Source organism: Triticum aestivum, chromosome 3A (genome assembly GCF_018294505.1).
Source record: "Triticum aestivum cultivar Chinese Spring chromosome 3A, IWGSC CS RefSeq v2.1, whole genome shotgun sequence".
NCBI lineage: Eukaryota > Viridiplantae > Streptophyta > Magnoliopsida > Poales > Poaceae > Triticum > Triticum aestivum.
Window position 1 is genome coordinate 650,003,211 of NC_057800.1, and position 26,250 is coordinate 650,029,460.

The following is a 26,250-nucleotide window of genomic DNA, read 5'->3' on the forward strand; positions in this document are numbered from 1 at the left end:
AAGGTGTCGTCCGTTCGACACTTGGTCATCGGTGATTTGGATCACGACGAGGTACGACTCCATCAACCCCGTTCACTTGAACGCTTCCGCTTAGCGATCTACAAGGGTATGTAGATGCACTCTCCTTCCCCTCGTTGCTAGTCTCTCCATAGATAGATCTTGGTGACATGAAGGAAAATTTTGAATTTCTGCTACGTTCCCCAACAGTGGTATCAGAGCTAGGTCTATGCGTAGATTCTATGCACGAGTAGAACACAAAGAAGTTGTGGGCGTTGATTTTGTTCAATATGCTTGCCGTTACTAGTCTTATCTTGATTCGACGGTATTGTGGGATGAAGCGGCCCGGACCAACCTTACACGTATGCTTACGTGAGACCGGTTTCACCGACAAACATGCACTAGTTGCATAAGGTGGCTGGCGGGTGTCTGTCTCTCCCGCTTTAGTCGGGTCGGATTCGATGAAAAGGGTCCTTATGAAGGGTAAATAGCGATTGGCATATCACGTTGTGGTTTTGCGTAGATAAGAAACGTTCTTGCTAGAAACCCATAGCAGCCACGTAAAACATGCAAACAACAATTAGAGGACGTCTAACTTGTTTTTGCAGGGTATGCTATGTGATGTGATATGGCCAAAAGGATGTAATGAATGATATATGTGATGTATGAGATTGATTATGTTCTTGTAATAGGTATCACGACTTGCATGTCGATGAGTATGACAACCGGCAGGAGCCATAGGAGTTGTCTTTATTTATTTATGACCTGCGTGTCAACTTAAACGTCATGTAATTACTTTACTTTATTGCTAAAGCGTTAGCCATAGTAGTAGAAGTAATAGATGACGAGACAACTTCAAGAAGACACGATGATGGAGATCATGATGATGGAGATCATGGTGTCATGCCGGTGACAAGATGATCATGGAGCCTCAAGATGGAGATCAAAGGAGCTATATGATATTGGCCATATCATGTCACTATTATTTGATTGCATGTGATGTTTATCATGTTTATACATCTTATTTGCTTAGAACGACGGTAGTAAATAAGATGATCCCTCATTACAATTTCAAGAATGTGTTCTCCCCTAACTGTGCACCGTTGCTAAAGTTCGTCGTTTTGAAGCACCACGTGATGATCGGGTGTGATAGATCCGTACGTTCACATACAACGGGTGTAAGACAGTTTTACACATGCAAAACACTTAGGGTTAACTTGACGAGCCTAGCATGTACAGACATGGCCTCGGAACACAAGAGACCGAAAGGTCGAGCATGAGTCGTATGGTAGATACGATCAACATGAAGATGTTCACCGATAACGACTAGTCCGTCTCACGTGATGATCGGACACGGCCTAGTTGACTCGGATCATGTAATCACTTAGATGACTAGAGGGATATCTATCTGAGTGGGAGTTCATAAGATGAACTTAATTATCCTGAACATAGTCAAAAAGGGGTTTTGCAAATTATGTCATAGCTCGCGCTTTAGTTCTACTGTTTAGATATGTTTCTAGAGAAAAAGTAGTTGGAAGTTGATAGTAGCAATTATGCGGACTAGGTCCGTAAATTGAGGATTGTCCTCGTTGCTTCTTAGAAGGCTTATGTCCTTAATGCACCGCTCAGTGTGCTGAACCTCGAACGTCGTCTGTGGATGTTGCGAACATCTGACATACACGTTTTGGTAACTACGTGATAGTTCAGTTAAACGGTTTAGAGTTGAGGCACCGAAAACGTTTTGAAACATCGCGAAACATATGAGATGTTACTATTTTCATAGTGAAAAGTAACATAAAAGTAGTGTCATAGGTGGTTGTATTTATTAGCTTGTAGACTCATCTTGCCTTGAAAGTGTTATGTGATGATAACATATTATGTTACTCTAAACACCTCTCTCCTCATTAACTACATGCCACATAAGCAAATTTATCTTGGGGTGCATTAGGCTGGTCATAGTGGGGAGTAACTTAGACTAGTGTCATACATATGACACTAGTCTATGTTACTACTTTCATAGTGCAAAGTGTCATAGAAGTAGTATCATATATGGTTGCATTTATTAGCTTATAGACTCAATATTTTTTGAGAAGCGCTATGTGATGGTAACATAATACTCCCTTCGTTTTTCTTTTGTTTGCGTATAAGAGGAATACCGCATACCAAGGACAGCTGCTGGAGTAAAATTCTGGACTATTTTGCCCCTGACTTAGCATGCGCTGCATGAAGGAGTATAAATGCTGCATGCAGTTGAGTCCCGCGCCTTCTAATGTGTTGTGGCTGCTGATTGGCTGCCGTTTCATTTCTCCTCGTTCTCTCCCCCGCATGCACAACTCTTGAATCATGAAGCATCGCTTCCCTGCACCCGTAGAGCGCCATTTTTCTGGTTCAACGAAAACGCAAATTTTAGCTGTGCGCCAATTTCCATTCCCTCCAAAACTGTCTTGGCGCCATGGAATTTCAGCTATAGCGCCATGGACCTTTGAAACCGAGTGTAGCATGCTTATAAATTCGTCCACGCCATGGAAGAACTCTGCACTTTTTTCCTCTGTTTCTCACCTCCCCGGTTCCCTTCTCTGAGTATCCGATGGCTAATCTGGACCTCAACGTGCCCATAAACTGGGATGAGGTCGACGGGCAGTACGATGGCGATGCGGCTGACCTGCAGTATGTGTACGTCTTCGAAGAGAGCAACGACGTTAAGCTTCGTTTTGTACCAGTCCGTCCGCCCTTTTGATCGCAATGACCAGTGTCCCATTGTTTCATAGAGCACAATGGTGCGCATGACGGCGGTGCCCCTGGTGGAAACGAGAGTGGTGGCAGTGGCAGCGCCCCATGCGATGATGCGGACGACGTACTTCGCTCCCACAGACCCACACCACCATATCGCCGCCGTACTTCGCTCGCTTGTTGCCGCTGTCGCCACCGTCGGCGAGCGCATGCAACGTCCCGGCGAGCGACTGCACAGTATCAGCCAGCGAGTGGACAATACCTGCGAGAGCTTGGACGGCCCCGTGCGCCACATGGTCGCCATTGTCCGCCTGCACGTTCTGGCCATCCTCCGGGATGGCATGGCCGACGTCGTGGCCGTCCTCCGCGAGCGCCTGCAGGTGGCCATCGCCTGCCTCGTCGTGGCCTGCCTACTTCATCTTCTTCGATTAGTTGGCTCTCTCCCCACAAGCACGGGTTGAATCCATCGTTGGCCATGGGAACGAGCAGACTGGGAGAGTGGAGGGGGCGATTTGTGGAGGGGAGCGTAGTGAGACGAGAAGGCGAAGCGAAAGAGAGGGTTGCGCCTAGTTAATGCAGCGGCTGCGTGGGAAGACGAACGAGAGGGGTAGTATTGGAAAGATTGGGAGAAAAAAGCCTAGGCGCAGACTAAAAGCGAAAAAACAGTAAAAAGTTATATGCAAACAAAAGAAAAACGGAGGGAGTATGTTACTCCACCCACCTTTCTCCTCATTAACTAGGTGCCACATAAGCAAACTTGTCTCGGGATGTGTTATGTTACTAGCTAGGTTACTCCCACTATAACTAGTCTTAGGCTGGTCGTAATGAGAGTATCATAACTAGTAGGCAATTTAGATGATGTGGTATAGAATTAAATGAAGAAAGAGAAGGTTGAGTATCATATTATGATACCGTATCATAATAAATGCTACAGTACTATGTGTCATGCATGACAATAAATAAAGTCATCTATGATACTATTATATGATACTATGTATTAGGGAGGTAGTATCATACACTAGTATCATATGCATGATATTAACTTATGATACTACCCATTATAAGCAGTCTTATATTACTCCCACTATGCATTACAATCAACTAGTGATTTCAGGAAAGAAGGGAAAGACAGCTGCGAGAGCGTTGAATACTCAGCAGAGGTTTTGATGGCCGACACCGATAACGGCCCACCTGGGTTCCTTGATAGCCCAGATGGTAATGGTCGCAGGGTTTGCGCAGCAGCCGATGGCGCCTGAGCCCATGGGTCGGCAGCACCACTCACTCAGGAGCAAGCTGATGAAATCAATAGAGAAGCCGAGCAAACTCTGCGCAGTTTGCGCACGCCTTGGAGTGGGCACGCTTGGGCTTGGCTACTCTGGCCGAGCAGGCCGTCTTGGAGCAGGTAGAGAAGTCGTCTTTGGAAGATCGGATCCGGAATAACCCCAGTTCCAGTCGGAGTAGGAGGCAATTGTTTCTAGGCAACAATGTCGACAACTACCAAGTACTGTGCACTCTGGTCCAAAACTTGGCGGCCGCTAGACGGATTGCCGATTCCATTCAGCCGTCCGGTTCGACAGCAGGTGAAGGGATTAGGCAAATTCAGGCGCTCCTGAAGGCTGCATTGGCACAACGCTCTGCTGTATCCCAGTCAGAAAATCATATTCACGGCAAGTTGGCTGGGGCAGACACCACCCAGTCGGCTCACAGTCCCATAATGCCTCGGCGGCGCAGGGAATCACCTCCTCTGAGAGATGGGGCACACACTTGGCAACCTGAACGCCCTGTGCGGCACGATGATCAGTTCCATGGATGGGGATCACCCAGTCGGCAGCAAGATGATCGTTACCATGGTCGGATGAGCCCTCCGAGGGATGTCCCATACTCGGCCCGGCGATATGGAGACAGATATCACCATGGCGGCGACTGGAGGCATATATAATTGTAGCATGCATAAATATAGGAGAAAATCCAACACCAAAAAAAGACCAAGCATCAATAAACAACAACATTGTAAAAATAAAATAACTAAAAGTAATTATTTGGTGGATTGAATCATAGCCATTGATATTACCCATAAGTAAGAAGAAAGAAAATAAAGAAAAGCTCAAAGCAATTAATGACCAAATTTTCATAAAACTTGTATTGTTTCAGAAGATGAAATACAAACATATAAGAACTCTAAATTTCATACAATAATATGATTATGTACATAGGTTACATACAACTCGTATGTCTACATCCATATAATACTTAGAGCAACATTAGAAATAAGGGCCAGCTATTAAATAGGGCACCTATTTTTTTTTTTGTTCAGTCATATCGCTTCCATCACCCGATCGAGATCCAAAGGCTTCCTCGAGTCTTCTGTATGCTAAAACTAGAATAAAAACTAAATCAAAATAGAAAATAGAGCTTTCTAAGAATGAATGAATTAGTAGCATTTGTATTACCTTAAAAGGAGAAAGGAAATTAAAAAATGGCTCAAAATTGAAAAAGAAACATAAAATAAATGATAACAAAAGCTTGCACACAATTTGCACATTTAAAACTTCTAATAGTACAAGAATAAGCATATAACAATGTAGCAAATAAAAAACTGACTCAGAAAGGAAAGTAAATACACATGAAAAAGGAAAAAGAATTTTACTGAACCAAAAATAAAATTCAAGTAGTCCAAAACTAAATTGCACTTATGTCACGCACGAAACTAAATTAATCACCTCTTACCTCGAAACTAAATTGCACTAATGTCACGCACGCGTGTGCGCACACACTCACACTAACACATGCACACACAACAACCACGAACAATGAACAAACACACACACAAGCGCGCGCGCACACAGTTCAAACTAGCAGTGATCCACTGACCCGGAACGAGGTTACAGTCTAACCTTGAATAGTGTATTTGCTAACACGGAATCAAATAGTACCATGAATAGTGATGCATGGTTGTACAGGGTGCCGGCGATCCTGGAGATGGACTGCTCTGTGGCAGTGAAAGAATTGAATATGAAGAACGTTGTTTGATCAGAGTGTCACCCAATTGTTCCGTTTGAGTTCGCTTCGTATCAGGTTCAGGGCTTCAGGCTATTGGAAGGAACTAAAAATATATATATATTTTGAAACGAGGCAAAAGACTTGTCATTTTCATTAATTAAGAAGGAAGGTTTAGACAAAAGCCGCAAAGCGGCAAAATAAAAGGCTACTCTCGTGACATAATTGCACTCATGTGTTTGGCTTCCGCCAACGCCTAAAGATAGGCATCCTCTTTGATCTTGGCAGTGATAATAGTGGTCGGTGAAGCCATGTTGCGAAAAACTCTCGCGTTTCGCTCCTTCCAGATTTCCCACATGACAATCATCAGAACAGAGCCAATAGCTTTCTTGATATGCCCTCCCGTGTTGATCGTCTTCAGCCACCAATCTTGAACCGTGTCCTCAGAAGTGCGTGTCCTCATGGCGCCAAGTCAGCGGTGAGTGGTCCTGAATGCCAAGCCAGGTGACCACCTCGGTCCAGACGCGGGCAGTGAATCTACATTGGAAAAGAAGATGGACGGCAGATTCTTGGACTTGTTTGCATAGGGGGCAAAGTCCGCAGTTTGGCCAACCTCGCCGCTGTAACCGATCTGCCGTCCACACACGGTTTTGGATGATAAGCCAAGTGAAGAATTTGCATTTCGGGGGAGCCCAATTCCTCCAGATTGTGGAAGAGGTTGAGCTAAGAACTTGGCCCTCGAACTGCGCCGTGTACGCCGTAGCCGCCGAATAGTCGCCACTGGAAGTGAATTTCCAAGATATAGTGTCCCTCCTATCAGGATTGAGAGCAACACCATCAATCATCTCGCACAAAACCACAAACTCCTGGATGTGTGGCAATGTCAGTCCCTGAGTAGTGTCGATTTGCTGGATCCAGAAGTTGTTGTCAAGGGCCTTGTTAACCAAACATGCCTTCTTATTGGATACTTCAAAGATCTTTGGCGCGATGTCTTTAGGCCGGAGACCATTTAGCCATGGGGATTCCCAGAATTTAGCCTTTTTGCCATCCCCAATAGTCACTATTGTGGAAGCCGAGAACAAATCTCTGTCACTGTTTGAACAGGGCGTTTCCATCCCCAACCAAGTCTTAGGAGGGTCTGCCCATTCAAACCAAAGCCAGCAAAGACGAAGGGCGGTTGCAAACTTCTCGAGATTACGCACACCCAAGCCGCCAAAAATCTTAGGCTTGCAAACAAGATCCCAGTTAACCTTGCACTTTCCGCCCGACACCTTATCACAACCAGCCCAAAGGTAGGCACGTCGCAGGCTGTCAATCTTTTTCCAGACCTCAACAGGCAGCTCCAGCGGCGTGAGATGGTAGATCACAATGACCGTGAGGACCGCTTTGACCAAGACAATGCGCCCGAGGGTAGCAACATGCATAGCCGACCAAGACGGCAGTTTGCCCGCAATCTTGTCCTCGAGGTATTGAAAATGTATGCGCTTAAGTCTAGTCACCGACAGGGGAAGGCCAAGGTATCGCAAGGGGAAAGAGGTCTGAACCGCCGGGAAGGCTTGAAGAATGTCGTCAAGGTCAACGTTGGCACAATGAATGGGCGTGACCAAGCTCTTGTTGCAGTTGGTGACTAACCCCGTGACATCACCAAAGGCAGAGAGCGTTGAAGCAAGAAACTGTGTATCTTCTTTGATTGGAGCAACAAAGATGGCCGCATCGTCCGCATATAGGAAGGCTCGGATGGGGTTGCCACGGATGGGATGGAGGTTGCCTTGCGCAGTAGCCTTGGCTAGGATGTGGTGCAGAGGATCAATGGCGAGGACAAAGAGCAGGGGGAGAGCGGATCCCCTTGTCAAAGCCCACAACCATGCTTGATTAGGTCGCCTGCAACACCATTAAGTAGCACTCTAGAGGAGGCTGTGGACAGGAGAGCAGATATCCAATTGCAGAACCGGCTCGGGAAGTGGTGGTGGCGCAGCAAGTCCATAAGGTAATCCCATCTAACCGAGTCAAAGGCTTTCTTGATGTCCAGCTTGAGAAGCAAGGTTGGTGATTTGGTGCAGTGTAGACGGCGGGCCAAGTTGCGAATGTACATGAAGTTGTCATGAATACTTCTTTTCTTAATGAAGGTGCTTTGTATGTTGGAGACAAGCGCATGCATGTGAGGGGCTAGTCGAGTAGCCATCATCTTAGCAATGATCTTGGCAACCGCGTGGATGAGACTGATAGGCGGGAAGTCGGATATGTCCTCCGCCCCATCTTTTTTAGGGATGAGGACAATGTTAGCCGAGTTGAACCAGTGGAGGTTGTTGACATGAAGATTGGAGAAATTATTGACCGCAAGCATTATCTCCAGCTTAATGATATCCTAAATTCTTTGAAGAAAATGCACGTGAATCCGTCAGGGCCCGGAGCTTTGTCTCCTGGAAGCTCATGAATCGCAGCACGGACCTCCTCCTCGCTGAATGGCAATCCAAGGTCTGAGAGGTCACAGTAAGACGGCGGGATGCAGCCCCAGTTGAAGTCTTTGGAGCGCGGGGGGGGGGGGCTTTCCCAATGGGTTTTCTAAAGTGACACTGAATAATGTCTTTTTTCTGATCATGGCTCGTGACCCAACCATTATTGTGCTTGATGCGGTGGATGAAGTTCTTTCTCCGTCGGTGGTTGATTCGAAGGTGAAAGAAACGAGTATTTTCATCCCCTTCTTTGAGCAACTTAATTCTTGAGCTTTGTCGTTTCCTTGCCCTCTCAAGAACTGCCAGGGCCACAACCTTTCTCTTAAGATCCTTTCTCAGATTCCATTCGCCCGTCGACAGTGCCCTATGTTCTTGCGCGATGTCAAGATAGAGGATGATCTCAAGGGCCATGTGAAGTTGGATTTTGTGGTTCGAGAAGATGGACCTGCTCCACTTGCGAAGGCATTGGCTCGTCCTCTTAAGCTTTGTGGAAAAGCACCTGATACGGCTCGGAGTGGCTAGTTTCCTCAGCCCAGGCGTCCTGGACGATTTTCTTGAAGTTGGGCATTTTAATCCAGAAGTTCTCGAACCGAAAAGATCTTGGTCGTTTTGGTCCCTTGTCACTAGCCAAGAGGAGTGGACAATGGTCCGAGAGTGAGGATGAGAGCGCATGGAGAATGTGTGTGTCGAAATCGAGATCCCAATCCTCATTGCAGAAAAAGAGTCTAATTTTCTCCAGGTCGGGTTAGTCTGCTCGTTGCTCCAAGTGAACTTTATGTTCTGTAGATGGATTTCTTTTAGCTCACAGGAGTTAAGGGCATTCCGAAAGCGCACCAAGCGAGATCGATCGACATTTGCACGGTTTTTGTCTCGGGTACGATAAACTTGGTTGAAGTCTCCCGTCACGAGCCATCTAGTGCCCTGAGGAGGTTTTATGCTCACAAGCTCTTGAAAGAAAGAGTCTTTCAGATTACTTCTAGTAGGAACCAAAATGTTATGGCACATGAACTAGCAGCCCTTACTAGGAGACAGGGAGACCAGGAATTGATAGCAGACGTGCCTTTGTGCTTGTGTGAGTTGTTGGCTACGTATTGGACTTCTGTTTCAGGGTAACTATAAGTTGTTCTTCCACTAAAAGTAATAATTAAATATGATGAGATGAGATTATACATAGGGTGGACGGAATGACAGCGTATCAGAGTACAGAAGTCAAAGCATAAGTCACAATGTTTATTTACTTTCACTTTTATATTTTTAGTGGATCATTCAAAGTATATTTGTTTTCCCCTTTTGTTTCTTTCTTTCCTTCTTTTTATTTTATTCACTTTCACTTTGTTTATATTTTTAGACAACTGTTATGCATATATTTCAAAGCTTAAATACTTAAAAAAAGTCAACAACCATTAATTTTTAAAAATTACACGTATTAAAAAATTCAAAATTTTTGATTGGTTTCAAAAAAATATTTACAACACTTAAAAATGTTCACATGTTCAAAAATAATTCATGTGGAATTTTTTAAACATATTTATACATTGTGAGTAAATGCTTGCGTGATTAACTTTTTTTACCATTCAAAATAATTTACATTAAATTTTGAAAAATGTTCAGGCATTCCAAGAAATATGTCCGTGACATATTGTAAAAACAATACAATATAAAAATGATTTTTGTGTAGTTTTTAAATTTTAAAAAATGTTCATATGATTAGAAAATGTTTCAATGCGTGTTTTAGAATGTTTAACACGCACATGAAAAAGTGTTCAAAGCATGTGGTTTTAAAGATGTTAATCATGTGTTGAAAAATCTTAAGTGTATATAAGAAAAGTTTTAGATATATATGAAAAATGTACAATGTGTATTAGAGAAATGTTTAACACGTACTCGAAAAAATGTTCAAAGCATGTGATTGCAAAGATGTTAATCATGTGTTGAAAAATGTACAATGTGTGTAATAAAATTTGACATCAAAACATATATTTGAAAAACAATATTGATCGTGTACTTGAAAAATGTTAAACGTGTATAAAAATATTCCTAATGTATAAAAAGATGTACAATGTGTATGAAATAGTTAGTGTTTTGGAAATAAATAAATAAAAATAAAAATAGAAAACTATAGTATTGGGCCTGTGCAATAACGCTGCCATGTAGGTGAGAAGTATATGATGAATCGGCGGTACAAGGGACGGACGAAATCATTAATTGAGGAGTACTCCTTAGAAAGATCACTCTCACCTCCTCAGTTTGTGACAAGTGGCGCACTCGCAACCTGTGAGCTTTCTCTTTTTTTGTAGATTTGTTTATTCAAAATGTTTTATCTCTAAAATCATGCGTCCAAATCTTGAACCGTTCACTGTGGATTTCTTGCGTTGAGATCTTCAAAACTATATCTCATGTTCATAGGTTTGAGTGAACTTTCTTTAAAAAAAGAAGTCGAACGAAAAAAACGAACATGAACCGGGAGCACGTTTTTTCCCTTTCTGAAAGCCAAAACCGTGCCTCTCATGGAAAAAAAGGAAACACGTTTTTTTCGTTTCCGAAAAGCACATCCGTGCGTCTGATGAAAGCAAAACCGTCCCTCTGACGGAAGGAAAAAAACACATTCTTTTTTCCACTTTCAAGAGGCACGGCCGTACCTCTCACGGAAGCAAAATCGTGTCTCTCACAAAAGCAAAACCGTGTCTTTCACGAAAGAAAAAAACATATTTTTTCCTGCAAAAAAATCCATAAATTGTTTTTTTTTGAAAAGCTAGAAAAGACCAGTAAAATCCCAAAAAAACTAAAACCAGAAAAAAAACAATCTAAAAAACTGAAAACGCGTGTAAAAAAAATATTATTAAAAAAGCACTCAGAGCGTGATACGTAACGCCGGCTCACCCTCAAATGATTGTTGGGAGGCTCTCGGTGGAGCGCTCGCCAACTAATTGCCCTCAACTCAAGGACGGAGCTTTGGCAGCGGTCAAGAAAAATCAGCCGAAAACTTGGTTTTGGTCGCCCCCGCCCATTGCGCCACCTCGAACAATATTGGCCAAGCTCCGCCACAGGCCCGCAGCCAATAGTGGAAGCCTCAGGGGCAGTACGGTACTTTCGCAGCCCCTCGACCTCAACACCTCAACGGCTGTCGGTCTCTCGTAATCTCGCGGCACCGCTTTAAAACAGGCAGAGACAGAGCAGACCAGAACGAGCCCGATCGCCATTCCCCGCCTCCTCCAGCCTCTTGCCTCTCGCATCGCGTTCCTCCAGCCGAGGGATCCCCAACCCTAGCCCGGCGACCGTCCGCGCGGGATCAGCGGCGGCAGCGGCGATGGCGTCGTTCTCGGAGGCGCCCCCCGGGAACCCCGCGGCCGGCGAGAAGATCTTCAAGACCAAGTGCGCCCAGTGCCACACCGTCGACAAGGGCGCCGGCCACAAGCAAGGTGAGCGCCCCGACCCGGCCCGCCGACGTCGATCGCGCCTCGTTCCTGTAGCCCCGTGTCGACCGTGGAGTCCCATTCCGGGATCGGTTTTGCGGTTGGCGTCGGCGGCCGGTGTTCTGCCCTGACGCGAGGTCCTGTGTTTCGTTGGGGTTGTGGTTCAACTTGGACGGGAATCTGGGAGGGATGAATCACATCGATTGATCGTACCTGCGCGTTCTTCGCGTTTGGATCCCGGTTGTTCGGTCGGCTGCCGTGCGGTTCGTGAAATTGGTTGGTCCCGAACGAGTGTTGGTTGGTTCGTGAAATGGGTGAATGCGTCTGTCTGGGCTATGTTATTGGATCCGTGAATTGCCGGATGGTATGCTTTTCTTTCAACGTAGTAGATGCTAAGGCGCATTAGATTCATGACCATGATGATTTTCTACCGATAGCAAGTGATCTGAAAGAGGCACTTGAAATGAACAATTCAAGTCTTGCTGTATTTCGTCAAGAAAAAAGAACAATCCAAAAATATGCAATTTCTTACTGGTGTTAATCGTATGATTTAATAGAACAATTCAAAAACACGGCACTGAATGTATGTGTGTTCAGTGTTATAATTCAGTGACTAGCCTTGCTGACAGTTCGGCCTGTATTTATGTTTCTTTTTGACAAACAAGCAGAGCCCCCTACCTGAATATTTTTTCTTTTCTACTATTAATTAACAGTCACAAGAGAACGAGAGTTTACACAGCGAGAGAGAAAGAAAACATGATAGAGAGAAAGAGGGAGGTGGGGGGGATCATCCTATCACCCTAATTCAAAGGAGAACTGTCAATTCATTAAGGAGAAATAAGAGTGTTTACATACATTATTCAATGTTTATTTGTTTGTAGTCTTCTGTAGGCTTTCAGTTTTGTGTAATTTTCTGAGAAAACATCTCTAGTAATACCTGCAGGCTACATACCAGTTTTTACTTTTGAACTGACGATACACTGTTGGAACTAAATTCGTTTGCCACGTGTCGCCCCTGTGCAAAGCCAGATCTTGTTTAACCAAATGCCAAGTTAATGCCAGTCATGCTGATTTGCAGGGCCTAACCTGAATGGTCTGTTTGGGAGGAAGTCTGGCACAACTACTGGATACTCTTACTCTACGGCCAACAAGAGCATGGCTGTGGTTTGGGAGGAGAAAACACTGTATGACTACCTGCTTAATCCGAAGAAGGTATGGTTAATGTCTACTTCTATATTTTGTCATCAGTGGTCTGTGGGTATGTGAGAGCCGCTGCCTTGTGCTGTGCATTTGTAATCAGATACTTGGGCAGTGTTCTAGCATTCCCTGTTAGAGAGTGATTTTCTTTTTTAGGAATTGTTGTCAGTTCTTTTGAGAGGATTGATTATAATTGCTTCGTAGAGCTAAATTGTTGATAATCTCTATTCCCAAGGTCACACATTTCTTCATTTTGTGCTCTTCTAGTTTAATCTAGTTGCTCTTGAATTTACCTGATTATTTGATATCTCTGTTTAGCCGGGTTATAGTTATATGTACCTGGAACTCCTTGTCCTCTGCGTGGAGATGTTCGTTTCTTTAGAACTGTCTATTACTTCCTATCATTCATTCTGTTCATATTAGCAGGGACAATGTTTATGCTTTTTACTAAGAGCCAAAAGTGCATTCGGCTAAATAATGAACTGTATAAACCTGATTTGATATCAGAGGATGCCATAAATCTGGTTGATAGTCCTACCCTTGCGGGTGGTGACTTTTAACATTATTAGATTTTTCTCAAGGTAAGAACACTGGTAACTTTAATTCTCACTAGGCCTTTTTATGTAATAATTGGATTAATAGGCATGGCCTATTGAAATTTAAGATTTTTAATAGGAGCTTTACTTGGGGGAATAACCAGGATTCCCTGGTAGTACTTGCTACCATTGAAAGGATTTTTGCAACCCCGGACTGGGAGCAACATTTCCCTCTTAACACTACCTCTCGAACCTTATTCATGTCCTGGATATGTTAGCCATGATTGTTTCTTAGACTCGTAGAATGGCATTCATTGGTTTTGTATGATCTTCTGATAAAATTCCAATTACTATTCTCTTATGTGCAGTACATCCCTGGAACTAAGATGGTGTTCCCTGGACTGAAGAAGCCCCAGGAGCGTGCTGACCTCATCGCATACCTGAAGAGTGCCACAGCTTGAAAGGGCCTTGCTTTGCTGCCATTGTCCTAAAAAGATAATAAATATAGATATCGCCACGGTGTCACTCTGGTTTAACGGGGTGCATCGCCGGGACATTTAAAGACTTTGGTACTAGCATTTCTTCTTACGATGGTTTGTTTTCTTCAGCAAAATGCACTGCTATAATGGCCGCTTCTCAGGCCTGTTGTTGTTGGCGATGATCGTTTGTTTGGGCAGTAGATCTCAAGTATCTAGTGCACCACATACTCTATACTCCCTCCGTCCCAAATTAAGTGATCAACTTTGTACTAACTTTGTACCGAAGTTAATACAAAGTTAAGTCACTTATTTTGGGACGGAGGGAGTACTTTTTTTTGGCACGAATACAAATACCTATGGATTGTACGCACATACTAGCTCGTACTACGAACGAACACCAACTCAGACAATGAAATGGTACATGGTGGATGGGGTAAATTTAAGACCCTGCAGAACCGGACAGGGGCAAGCAGGGGCAGTGATGTGGTGTAGATGCGTTCCTGGGTCTGAAGTTTCCAATTCTGGTGTAAGATTCAGCCATAGCCACCCCATCAGCCATGTGAGTGCAGAATGCAGGGAAAGGAAACCAGCGCAATATTGCAACAGCTCACCATCATCTTCCCCTGTGACATGGGCCAGAAACCACAGCCATCATCATGAGCATGTTATCCTCCATTCGTCCCACAATTATCATCATGGTCTACATATATACTCCCTCCGTTCCTAAATATTTGTCTTTTAGAGATTTCAAATGGACTACCACATACGGATGTATATAGACATATTTTAAAGTGTAGATTCACTCATTTTGCTCCGTATGTAGTCACTTATTGAAATCTCTAGAAAGACAAATATTTAGGAACGGAGGGAGTAGATATTTTCATTTGAGGCTGAAAGTTTAAGGCAGTCAGGACTAGTTGGCTTATAACATGCACCTTGCATCTTCCACCTGCAGTGTAGAATGAGGGCAATTTCAAATAAATGTACAAGTAACAACTAACAGTAAAAGAACTGCGTCAGGAACAAGCTATCAATAGGATGTGACCTTTGATATAGCGCGACCCTGTTTTGCTCAAAGTACAGAGAAGCCTTCCAGCGTTTTAGCTTGCTATTATGGGATGTGTTGCATGTTTTATTCCTGTTTTCTGTTGACCTTTGATGCTACTTCATTCAGTCATTCTGCCTTGTGCTCTACACATTTCAAATTACCCTCTTTCCGCAATTTCAAATTGCCCTCATTCTGCATCACAGGGAAAATGATGCGCCATCAGTAGGCAGGTATACATTTTAAACATAGTTAATTTCTTGGCAGAGCAGCACTTAGAGTCTTAGACACAGAAACTTATACTACCTTAAAATATTTCTCTAAAACATTTTCCGGGGAAGCATCAAGGCGTGAATTAAGATCAGAAATCACAAGCAAAGCACTTGTCTGCCATACAGATGGGCTTGGTGTCCTGTCAATTCAAAAGCCACAGCACAATAAGCTCTCAAACAAAAGTCAAAACCTGAACCTGAAGTGAATAGTCCCATGTTGTTCTGTTCAGAGCATCTCCAACAGGCGCCCAAAAAGAGCTCCGCGCACTAAAAATTTATTTTTTTGGTGCCGAATAGCTCCAGGAGACGTTGTAGCGCTAAAAGATATAGGGTGCGCGCTGAAAAATGCTATCGCGCGCAACATATTTTGGGCTTTGAATTGCGCGCACTTCACAATTTGCACAGTCTGCTTTTTGAGCGTGCGTTTTTGGGCACCTGTTAAAGCAATGTTGGTCCCGGCGCATTAAAAATGCTACAGTGTCGCGCTAAAACTTTTATTAGGCGCGAATTTTTTGTGCGGGCGTTGGAGATGCTCTCACAGTGAAACTTATCCTTCTGTTCCTTGAGCTGTGTTGAATTTTGATCTTGGACTGTGCGACATGGTATATAGTACACGTTGTATAAGTATGGTGTATGAGCGTGATTTTTCTTAATAAATATCTTTTCAAGGCGCTTTGAGTGCTGAACTAAGGGTTTAGTGTACCAGTACACCTCAAAGGTGGTAGTGTACAACAGTTCCTTTTCCAACAACGGCCCCTGCAAAACTAGGATCGCACGAGGCGATCTAGTGAGGCGACGAGGGTTCCCTGCGCGCCGCCGGTGATGCCGCCGGTTCCCTCTCTTTCCGTCGGCCGCTCCGGTGGCGGGAGGGAGGGGAAACCTCGGGTCTGTTCGCTAGGCGGGTGTGTGTGGTAGGGTTAGGGTTGAGGGAGACCCTACCGAGGTCGTTGCGGTGGTGTAGCGTCGGAATAAGTTTCTCCGGGCTCCGTTCGCGGTCAGGCGAGGCTTTTGCCTTCGTCTAGGAGCCAGCGGGGTTGGGGATCCCCGGATCTCGTCGAGGTCGTGGGCTATGGTGGCTGGAGGTCCATCGGCAATGGCCGTTTGGGTCCTTAGATGGGCGATGGATGCAGGGAGACGAAGACCCTTCTTCTTCCTTGTTGGTGGGAGATCCTGCTTTGCCCGGGCGGATGGCCCGGCCGCGGTGCTGGACTGGTCGGATGACTCGAGTTCTCTTCCTTCCGGAAGGGACACTTTTCGCGGTACTCAAAGCCAAAGATGGCGATGGCTGTTGCAGGTGTGTTGGATTGATGTCCATGCTCTCTCAGCGCTGGTGTCAAAAAAGAAGGAAGCAGCGTGGCGGCAATTGTACCGAGGTCGAAGATGATGACCTGCTTGCGATTGGTTGCAGATCCTTCTGCTGCAGGGGTCTTCTCTTAAGATTCAGGGATGATGACCTGCTTGCGATTGGTTGCAGATCCTTCTGCTGCAGGGGTCTTCTCTTAAGATTCAGGGATGATGACCTGCTTGCGATTGGTTGCAGATCCTTCTGCTGCAGGGGTCTTCTCTTAAGATTCAGGGATGATGACACAGGGCTCCGGAGATCTTCTTGCGTTATGGTTGTCTTAGGGTACTCTAGGTGTTCATGGTCCTTTGTGTTTGGATTTCAGTGTGCTGGTAAGGATCAACTACTTTGTACTGATTCGTGATGTAAATGATAAAATTCTAAAAAAAAGTGGTAGTTTACCCCATATCCCTCCATGGCAGCCAGGGGTTGGGCATTTACCAGCATCTTAACCTGTTTCTTCTTCAGTTACTCTGGTTTGGCTCTGCGTAGAGAAAGTGATGACCCATAAACAGATACTTACACATCAAATATAATTACTTCCTCGGTAAGCAGCCTTAGAACACGGAAAATATCCAGTTACGTACACCACGATAATGCGCGGGGAAGAGTAGCTGTAGGCGTGTAGAAGAGAGTGTAGCCTGTAGGCGTCTAAACCACCAAGCGCTTGGCCCGCACACGACACAACCGAGCATGCATGGATAGAGCCATGTGAGCTCCAAAGGCTACAGCACACACGCCGCGCAGCTTGACGCCCTTTCGGTGTTCGCTGCCAGTAAAGCGAGGCCCATCTCGTGTGTGTCCTGCGTGCCGCTTCTTGCTAAGAAGTGGCAAACGAGACGTACGTGATGGGTGCGTATGTGTTGGTGCTGCGCAGTTACATCGATCCCAGCGTTCTACAAGAGATTCCTCGCCTCCTCCCACCCCACTCCAGCACAAGATTCCAGCCTCCTCCTCCTCCTCCCACCAGTGAGAGTGAGACTTAGACCAGCCGGTGGCCTCGCCCGTGCTCCATGGTGATCCTGCGCTCTCACAGGTAGGCGGCCGGTGCGGCGACCGGAAGGGAGCACCACCGGCTCGATCTGCTTGCTTTGACGTGTCGACTTTCGGCCGTCTTCTTGGCTGTTTCACCGGTCTGATTTTCCGAGCACAGGGACACGGAGACGGCGGAGATGGCGCAGGGCAGCCCGGACCTGGCTGGTTTCCGGTTCTACAAGCTCATGGCTGCCGGAATGTCCTGGGAGAAGCTGGTACTTAGTTCCGCATGCTCTGCTAGCTAGTTCACCAAGCACGAGCTCGTCTCTCTCTCATCTCTCTGCTTGCTTACTGTTTCTTGCCGCCCGTCTGAACTGCAGGTGCTGCCTGACAAGTTCGTGAGCGAGCTCAGCGGCCTTGAGCTCCGGGGCGTGAAGCTGCGGGTCGACGGCGGAGGGGCGCGCGCGTGGGACGTGGAGGTCGTCGCCAACGAGCACGGCGACATGCACCTCGGCAGGGGCTGGAAGGAGTTCGTCCGCGCCAACGGCATAGAGCTGGGGCAGCTCCTCGTCTTCTGCTACGACGGCGCCGCCCTGCTCACCGTCAAGGTGTTCGACGACTCCGAGTGCGGGAGACACTGCTGCCAGCGCGAGGAGGAAGACGACAGCGCCGGTACGTTCCCTTCCCTTGTAGTATCTTCCCTTGCAGTATATATATATCCTGGAACTGACAGTGCGCGGGTGAGTTGAGCAGAAGAGGAGGAGTCTCCGCCACCGGCGTTGCCAGGGAGTGGAAGCAGCAGCAGCGACGGCGTCGTCCATGGCGGCGGAGGCGGCGCCGCGCCGAGTCGGTTCACCGTGACGCTGGGGCAGTGCCACCTGGGCACCAAGAAGAAGCAGTACCTGGTGAGCCGTGGCTGTAACCTGTAAACGTGCGCCCCTCCCCGCATCTTTGGTTTCTGACTGTTTGCCGGTTAAGCAGAACGTGCCTGTGGAGTTCAGCCAGTCGCACGGGTTCACGGAGAAGGGCAGGGTGGTGCTGCGGATGCGCGGGCAGCAGTGGAGCGTCTGCCTCAAGCACAGCAACCGGCGGAAGGGCAACGCCAGGACCCGCACGGCGCTGAGGTACGGGTGGAACCAGTTCCGCGTCGACAACGGCCTCCGCGTCGGCGACATCTGCTTCTTCCAGCTGCTGCAGGACGCCGGCGGCGACGACCCGGTGCTCAGCGTCGAGGTGCGCAAGGCGGACGGCACCATCGTCCAGTGACTAGACTACTGATTCGGGTTAATTTGTGCCTTGAGCTTGATGTGATGGCAAATAAGCAAGGAATGGACTGTATGATGAACCACGATCTGGATGTTGGATGAATGAACTGCTTTTATTATTTATTATACTAGTATATATAATCTGCGATGAGCTGCTAACCATCGAGGAAACAAAAACCACTTGACCTAGGCAACCCACCAAGCGCCACCCAACTATGAACGAGTAATGTTAGACCTAGGTAAGGTTAGTAAATATTTTCTGTAAAAGGGAACGTGGTGAGGTGGGATTGGATGGATAGATGCAGCAAGGGCCCACCCCGTTAAAATCAGTGGGCCAGAGAGTGTTAGGAAGCTTTCGTAAATCTTCGTAGTGTGTTATATAGATGTAGGATTATCGAGTATGGACAGATGAACAAATCATGGGAGATGGCAGTGATCCAAACAATAGAAACGATAGTCGCACGAGGACTCAGGATAACAGATAACCCGGTGGCTAAATTTCGTGTTTTGACCCCTTTTTGAAACTTGATCAAGATTCGACCCTGCCTTGCAAAAATTTTGGGATCTTATTATTTTCTTACCGCCAGGGTCCATGGCGGCAGGGTATAACAGCCTACCGCCAAGGTCCCTGACGGTAGGGTTGCACGTCCAACCGAAAAATCTTCTAAGTATGAAACATAGTGCATGCTCGCACCTATTGCCGGGCACCTTGGCGGTAGAGTTGTACAGGCTACCGCCAGCCTGCTCAGTGGTAGGGGTGTTTTCTATCGCCATAGACCCTGGCGGTAGCAAAAGGGTCAGATCCCGAAATTTCGTGTTTTGACCCTTTTTTGAAACTTGATCGAGATCTGACCCTGGCTTGCAAAATTTTTGGGATCTTACCCTTTTCTTACCGCCAGGGTCCATGGCGGTAGGGTATAACAGTCTACCGCCAAGGTCTCTGACGGTAGGGTTGCACGCCCAATCGAAAAATCTTCCTAAGTATAAAACATAGTGCATGCTCGCACCTATCGCCGAGCACCTTGGCGGTAGAGTTGTGCAGGCTACCGCCAGCCTATTCAGCGGTAGGGGTGTTTCTTACCACCATAGACCCTGACGGTAACAAAAAGGTCAGATCCCGAAATTTTTACAAACTGGGGTCAGATCTCGATTAACTTTCTCGAAACACGGAATTTTGCCTCACCCAGTCGATACACAAGAATACAACTCGAACGTTTACTGCTAACCAAAGTTCAGACGACCCAACTTGTTTCTTCGTCGGTGCCAAAAACACTATACAACTAATCAGAGTCCTATCTACACTCACTCAACTGGCCTGCGAGGTTGCCAATGCTGGTGGCACATCTTGCTGCTCATCGCCAGTTGCATGAGGCTGTGCATTTCCTCCATGTGCCTGGTTGACATCGTCGCCTTCTGGAACAGAACCATGTCCTGCCGCAGGCTTGTTGTCGGCATATGCAGTAGCTTCAATTGACCACCATCATCTTCATGTAGAAGAAAAAGATTGAACGCACCAGCTAGTTCACCTCAAAAGCTCAATCTGGCAAGGGAAGGTGGGCTATGCATTTGACACACTCCCTTAGGATTTTTGCACATATTCGACGAACACGACGACTCCTTGCGGGATTTGGGGGACTAGCACGAACTGCGGAGATTTGAGATGGCGGAAGGAACTCTCAGAGGAAATGGGGAGAGAACGAACTGCATTTTCGAAATGGGAGCGGCGGGGTGGAGCGACGGAGAAGAGAAGTGGCGGGCGCTCAGTCAGCCGCTTCATCTGAAATTGGTGCGCTCACCAACGGCACCCCACCCTGACCGCGCGGCACCTGAAGCGCGTCGCGAACTGTCTTGAGCCCGACCGCACGACACCTGGACAATGCGATCGCCATCGGACGACGCAGAAGGGTGTGTGCCCAGCAGCTCCAAAAAGTGCAGCTGCACTTTTTAGAATGGGAAATGCTTGCCTTCAACCGCCTGATCACGTACGAGCGTCCATCATCTTTGTATCCATCAGATGGACTCTTGATCAGACGGTTGAAAGCAACCCCCTCTGTGTCCACGCTTTCTGCAACTCGTCGTCTGTTTCAGAATATCAGTCTGTAACTAGCCTTTTGTTACAAGCCAAACGCAGGGCACAGACCAGGGGCGACGGGGGCCGGGATTAGGGATGGTGTCGGCGAGCAAGTGCTCCGTCCACCCGGGTCCCTGCTACCCTTTCTCTCTATCTCTTCACACAGATTCAATTGGTGTTGGCCTCTAGATCAAGCAGCACCGTCTCTCTCTCTCCCTCCCTCCCTCTCTCTCTCTCTCTCTCTCTCTCTCTCTCTCTCTCTCTCTCTCCACATAGATTCAAGTGGTGTCGGCCTCTAGATCGAGCAGCACCGTCCTGCCATCACCTACCTCTGCGAGGCACGCCATCGTTGGAGCCTCGTCTGTCATCGCCCCTCATTACACATCACCACCGCCCTGGAGGAGCACCGACGCCCATGGATGTCGCCTCCTCGAGTTTCAGCCACAACCGCTGGTGTTGCCTCAACAACGGTTCTGCAACATTATCTCTGCTCTGTTGCAAAACAAATCTGAAAATGTTTCTGCAACACAACTTTTGTTGCAAATGTTTGTGCAACAAGACTTTTGTTGCGGAAGTAGAGGACGACGCCTCTGCCACTTGATTGAGGCAGATCTAACGGCTCATGAGGCGGTGGATCTTTTTAATAGATCCGCCGGCCGACGCGTAGCACACCCTTTTAGAATTTAGTTTTTTTAGAAGACCCTCTCATTTTCACAAGGTGTGCACAGCCAGCAGTCACGCTGGCACTTGTCGCGCCGGCCCATACGAGGCCCAGTTCCCGACACGGGCCCGTCCCGCCGTTCATCCTCCTCCAAACCCTCCACGCCTTCCAGAACCTTCCATTCCCCAAATGGCCGTCTCTCTCCTCCCCGCTCCCCGCCGCTCCTCGCTCCCTCGCCGCCGCTCCAGCCGCCGAGAGGAGAGTTCGGTCCCGTCACGGCAGACGCTCCACCGCAATCTTCTCCAGTAGGGCCCGCGAACAGAGGTACGGCGAGGAGGGTTTTGGTGTGGTCGCTTGGTTGGGAGGGTTCTTGGGGTTTGGGTGTATGGACCCAATGCCGAGTCTGGTCAAGGTGGAGGAGGAGGATGGCCATGGGACAGGCGATTCGCCGGGGGCCACGGCGGCACCGAGGCCGCTGGAGGGGCTGCGCGATGCCAAGCCGTCGCTTTTCCTGACAAAGACGTACGACATGGTCGATGACCGGAGCACCGACAACGTCGTGTCGTGGAGCGCTGGCAACAACAGCCTCGTCGTCTGGGATCTGCACCGCTTCTCCGCAGTGCTGCTGCCGAGGCACTTCAAGCACAGCAACTTCTCCACCTTTGTCAGGCAGCTCAACACCTATGTAAGCTACCAAGCCCGATTCCCTTGACCCCTCTTGCAAATTTGCAATGCAACTGATTTGTTATGCCTCGATGCGAGTAAATGTTGTCCCTTTTGCATGTTCTTGATGCTCCCAAATGCAATGCTGTGATTGTTACCTGTGAAATTGATGTGATTTAGCCATTGAGATTGTGTTGCCAAATTTGGTGAAGAGAAGTACAGAAAAAGAGAGCCAGTTACAACTGCAGAATACCATTGACTATTTTGGTTCAACAGTGGGGATATCATCTCTTGTTTAATATATGAGCGGGACATCTTGTACTTCAGAAAATTGGTGGTATTACACTAAACAAGTAGACCTGAATCCTAGAAGTGCATAATGACTTCAAAACAAACAAACAAAATCCTAGAAGTGCATAGGAATTTATGTACCTAGCCAGTTACATAATATTTATGTAGAAAATGCACAGGAATCCCTCGCTAGTAAACTTCAGTTAATAAGAAGGCAACACATTCACAAAACTTTTACTTGTTTGGTTGGATGTGCTGGGTAAAACTTTGGACTTTAACTGTTCTTGTTGACTACTGCTCCAACGTACTCCCCCTGTTCCTAAATACAAGACGTTTTGGCAGTTCAATTACGTCTTATATTTAGGAACAGAGGGAGTACTATATATCTTATGTCATCATTAAGACGAAAGAACTTGTTGAGAAAAAGGGTTATTCTGCCTGTTTCACGTGCATTTATCCTTACCCTGCTAGTGTATATTTTTCCAAAGATAATTTTTCGTGACATAATCAACTGCAACATTGTCTTGCATGTGTTGTACAGTTGTGTACTGCATGCCTTCGTATTAGAGCTTCCTCTTGCCAAATTAATAGCAGTTTGAATATATTCATGGACTACCACATTATTCGGATTTCTTTATGAGCATGTCCATGGTGCCATCTCAGGTCATATGTCACTGTGAAATGTTTATCTTCATAATTTACATGGCTGTTGCACTGTGCTGTTACCTACTTTCACAATGCAGTGGTTATGTTTGCAGTCTCTTTCCCTTTTTCTGCAATTTGGCAAAGTACATAAAAAAAGTTAGAGGTTGAAGATTGTTGTATTTCACTCGCTCCATATCACAAATTAGTGACATTTTAGACACACCTTCTGTCAAACTTTTAAAACTTTGATGAATAGATTCTGATTATTCCATTTGAAAATTTCAAATTCATATATTATATAGTTGTCTCGGAAGGTATTTCTGGAATATTATATTTTGTAAGGCTTGCACATATATTGTATTATAACTCAGTGGTCAAAGTTACATATTTGAAGACCATGTCAGTGTCTAGTGTCACTTATTTGTGATATGGATGGAGTATTAATTAGTCTGGTAGATAGTGTGGATATCAGCTCTCCTTTATGATTAGGGTGATCTGTACTACTTAAGAACATCGTGGTATTACACTAAAACAAGCAGAGCTAACTTCCAGAGGTGAATAGGAATGGTATAATGTCCTATGACATACTATTCTGCAGAAAAGCATAGGGAATGCCAAGCAGAAAAACTTAAGTTAATAAAGCAGCATATTGCCACGCTTTAATTGAATGGAGCTTCGCTGAGATATAAGTAAAGCTGTATTTTAACAATATCTAGTGAATTACTTTCCTAAGTTCCTTTTTCCTCATGTTACCATAAAAAGGAAATCAACATTCTGGTGAACAAAATGTTAAAGCCATGTGTTCACATTCATTTTTCTTTACCCTGCTAGTGTTATATTTATGAGAAATTCACTTGACGTTAGGTAAACTGATGCTTACTGCACATTGGACCACTTTTGCAACAACAAGCAGTTTGAACCATGATAGGGCCAAAATATTGCACCTTGCACCACCTCTTTTGTCCTTCGTTGCCTCTGATGAAAGCTGCAGTATGTGCCCCCACTTCATATTTCGTATAGCCGTTGCACTGTGCGGTACTGTTGTTACCGCTGTCCCCGTTTAGTGGTTAATGTGCATTCCCCCTCTCATTTTGGGACCTTTTCACCGAATAAAGGTTGTATTCTAAAATTAGTTCAACATCTTTTATTCTTCTATAAGAGTTGATATTTCTTTCTTTTTGAGTATTTATAAAAAAAATTCTCCTTCGAGAGAAAAAAAAAGATGAAGATTAAAGAAGAGTTTTGAATGAATGTAGCGAAGAAACAACTGAAATGATGCACTTAAACAGATACCCTGTTGCGGTTCCATCTCTTGGTACTGTTGCGCTTGCGGCTTACGTTCTAGAAAGAAGTAAAATGTAAATATAGCGTGTTGTTTTTTCCATGTTGAGAAAGAATTAACATGTTGCTACACACTTGCATTAGAAATCTCCTGGAAGTAATTTTTCCGTGGTATGTTGTTTGTTGGCTTGTCAGGGTTTCAGAAAGGTGGATCCTGATCGATGGGAGTTTGCCAATGAGGGTTTTCTACGGGGACAGAGGCACCTTCTGAAGAACATCAGACGTCGAAGACCTCCCGCTAATACTGCTCCAAATCAGCAATCTCTTGGATCATACCTTGAGGTGGGACACTTTGGAAATCATACAGATACCGACCAGCTGAAAAGGGACAAGCAACTATTGATGGCAGAAGTGGTGAAGCTAAGGCAGGAACAGCAGAGCATGAAAACGCACCTGAAAGGCATGGAGGAGAGGCTACATGGAACCGAGCGGAAGCAGCAGCAAATGACAGCATTCCTGGCACGTGTCTTCCGGAACCCTGAATTATTGAAGCAACTGGTTTCCCTGAATGGGGTGAGGAAGGAGCTCCATGACGCTATGTCAAAGAAAAGGAGGCGTAGCATCGATCAGGGTCCTGAAGCTGATGACATGGGTGCCAGTGGCAGCCTGGAGCAAGACTCACCTGTTCTGTCTGATCCACATGAGTCAGTGGAGCTTCTTGGAGAGGTGTCGGTGGAACTCCTTGCTGACGGCGTCCCATCTGAGCTGGAAAGTTCGGTGGCACTCCTTGCTGATGGGATCCCACCTGACCTGGAAGGTGCGGCGGAACTCCTTGTTGATGTGATTCCATCTGATATCAACGACTCAGGCGTCGACACTAACGGTGTAAAGCCACAGGATTTTGGTCTCGGTACCTGTGAAGTGCAGCAGAACAGAGCCCAGGGGGTGTTGCATGATGATTTCTGGGAGGAGCTGATGAGCAGAGCACTCAGCGATGAGGATGACAACCCGGTTAACGTGGACGGCATGGATGTGATGTCCGAGAAGACGGATCATCTCGTCCCAAACAGCCCGACCCGCGCAACCTAGTTGCAAATTTCATTCTGTTATATCGCTGTGGCTTCTGTCGTGTTTCATCCGCCCACCCTGCAGTCTGCACGCAAGGAATTCTGCTGTGTCCATGGTGATTCCCCTTCGTGTCTGTCTTCTAAACTCTGCAACGGGAAATGTTTCCATGAAACCGTCGTAGCCCTCCATATATTATGAGCGTTTCCTCCGACTGAGCTTAGAGTTCTGTTCGTTGTTTCTGGCAAAACATAGACTGTCAGTCTGTAATGCGGGACGGTAGTGCTAGCGGTTGAATGACGCATGTTTTGATCTGTACGGTGTAAGACAGTTTTCTGGAGTTAAAAGGTGGATCCTTATTTGACAATGTCTTAAAATCTGGTTCCTTATTTAACACTGAAAAAGTTTTTCTTTTTTATTTGACATTAGTCCTAAATTTTATTCTCTATACGACACTTCCGTCCATTTTGAGCCTAAATGACACCTGAAAAGATGATTTTGCCCCTCATGCGGTATGTGTGTGCGCGCGTGTGTGCTGTTGCATGTGTGGGTGCACACGCACATGTGTGCTGCTGCTGCATGTGTGTGTGCATGTGTGCTGCTGCGTGTGTACGTGCGTGTGTGTGTGCTGTTGCGTGCTTATGTGCTGCCTGCGTGTGTGCTGCTGATGCGTGTTTGTGTATGTGTGTGTGTGCTGCGTGCGTGTGTGTTGCTGCGTGTGTGCGTGTGCGTGCATGTGCGTTGTTGTGTGTGTGTGTGCACGTGCGCGTGCGTGTTGTTGCGTGTGTGCGCACGTGCGTGTGTGTTGGTGCATGTGTATATGTTGTTGTGTGTGCTTCTGTCCTCGCACTGGTGCTGCGTGTGTATGCTAT

General features: G+C 46.3%; 3 protein-coding genes across 4 annotated transcripts; all 3 read left to right on the plus strand.

Annotated features, from left to right (window-relative positions):
* Positions 1–2,584: 2,584 nt before the first annotated feature.
* On the plus strand, positions 2,585–14,010 carry LOC123058939 (cytochrome c). Of its 2 annotated transcripts, XM_044481610.1 has the most exons (6): positions 2,585–2,695; position 3,286; positions 6,146–6,202; positions 11,429–11,596; positions 12,669–12,802; positions 13,692–14,010. In XM_044481610.1, the coding sequence occupies exons 1-6, from the start codon at positions 2,585–2,587 to the stop codon at positions 13,782–13,784; spliced, it is 564 nt and encodes a 187-aa protein (XP_044337545.1). In that variant the 3' UTR covers positions 13,785–14,010. The 2 variants fall into 2 exon arrangements, with proteins under 2 accessions (XP_044337545.1, XP_044337546.1); XM_044481611.1 differs by lacking the exons at positions 2,585–2,695; position 3,286; positions 6,146–6,202 and having other exon boundaries at positions 11,321–11,596.
* A 3,175-nt stretch (positions 14,011–17,185) lies between these two features.
* On the plus strand, positions 17,186–18,824 carry LOC123062927 (B3 domain-containing protein Os03g0212300). The gene is made up of 5 exons (XM_044486622.1): positions 17,186–17,497; positions 17,615–17,711; positions 17,817–18,108; positions 18,190–18,341; positions 18,418–18,824. Exons 1-5 carry the CDS (start codon positions 17,475–17,477, stop codon positions 18,700–18,702), a joined length of 849 nt encoding a protein of 282 aa, XP_044342557.1. The 5' UTR covers positions 17,186–17,474; the 3' UTR covers positions 18,703–18,824.
* A 2,679-nt stretch (positions 18,825–21,503) lies between these two features.
* Positions 21,504–25,745, plus strand: LOC123062926 (heat stress transcription factor A-2b). The gene is made up of 2 exons (XM_044486621.1): positions 21,504–22,118; positions 24,509–25,745. Exons 1-2 carry the CDS (start codon positions 21,819–21,821, stop codon positions 25,400–25,402), a joined length of 1,194 nt encoding a protein of 397 aa, XP_044342556.1. The 5' UTR covers positions 21,504–21,818; the 3' UTR covers positions 25,403–25,745.
* The last annotated feature ends 505 nt before the right edge of the window (positions 25,746–26,250 follow it).

Bases quoted from the DNA above. Each gene is read 5' to 3' on its own strand.
- LOC123062927 (XM_044486622.1), top strand. From the start codon at position 17,475: ATGGTGATCCTGCGCTCTCACAG. The intron at 18,109-18,189 runs GTACGTTCCCTT...TGAGTTGAGCAG, and splicing joins GGAGGAAGACGACAGCGCCG to AAGAGGAGGAGTCTCCGCCA. The intron at 18,342-18,417 runs GTGAGCCGTGGC...CCGGTTAAGCAG, and splicing joins CCAAGAAGAAGCAGTACCTG to AACGTGCCTGTGGAGTTCAG.
- LOC123058939 (XM_044481610.1), top strand. From the start codon at position 2,585: ATGGCTAATCTGGACCTCAACGTGCCCATAAACTGGGATGAGGTCGAC. The intron at 6,203-11,428 runs GTGAGTGGTCCT...CCTCCAGCCGAG, and splicing joins CTCATGGCGCCAAGTCAGCG to GGATCCCCAACCCTAGCCCG. The intron at 12,803-13,691 runs GTATGGTTAATG...TCTTATGTGCAG, and splicing joins ACCTGCTTAATCCGAAGAAG to TACATCCCTGGAACTAAGAT.
- LOC123062926 (XM_044486621.1), top strand. From the start codon at position 21,819: ATGGACCCAATGCCGAGTCTGGTCAAGGTGGAGGAGGAGGATGGCCAT. The intron at 22,119-24,508 runs GTAAGCTACCAA...TTGGCTTGTCAG, and splicing joins TCAGGCAGCTCAACACCTAT to GGTTTCAGAAAGGTGGATCC.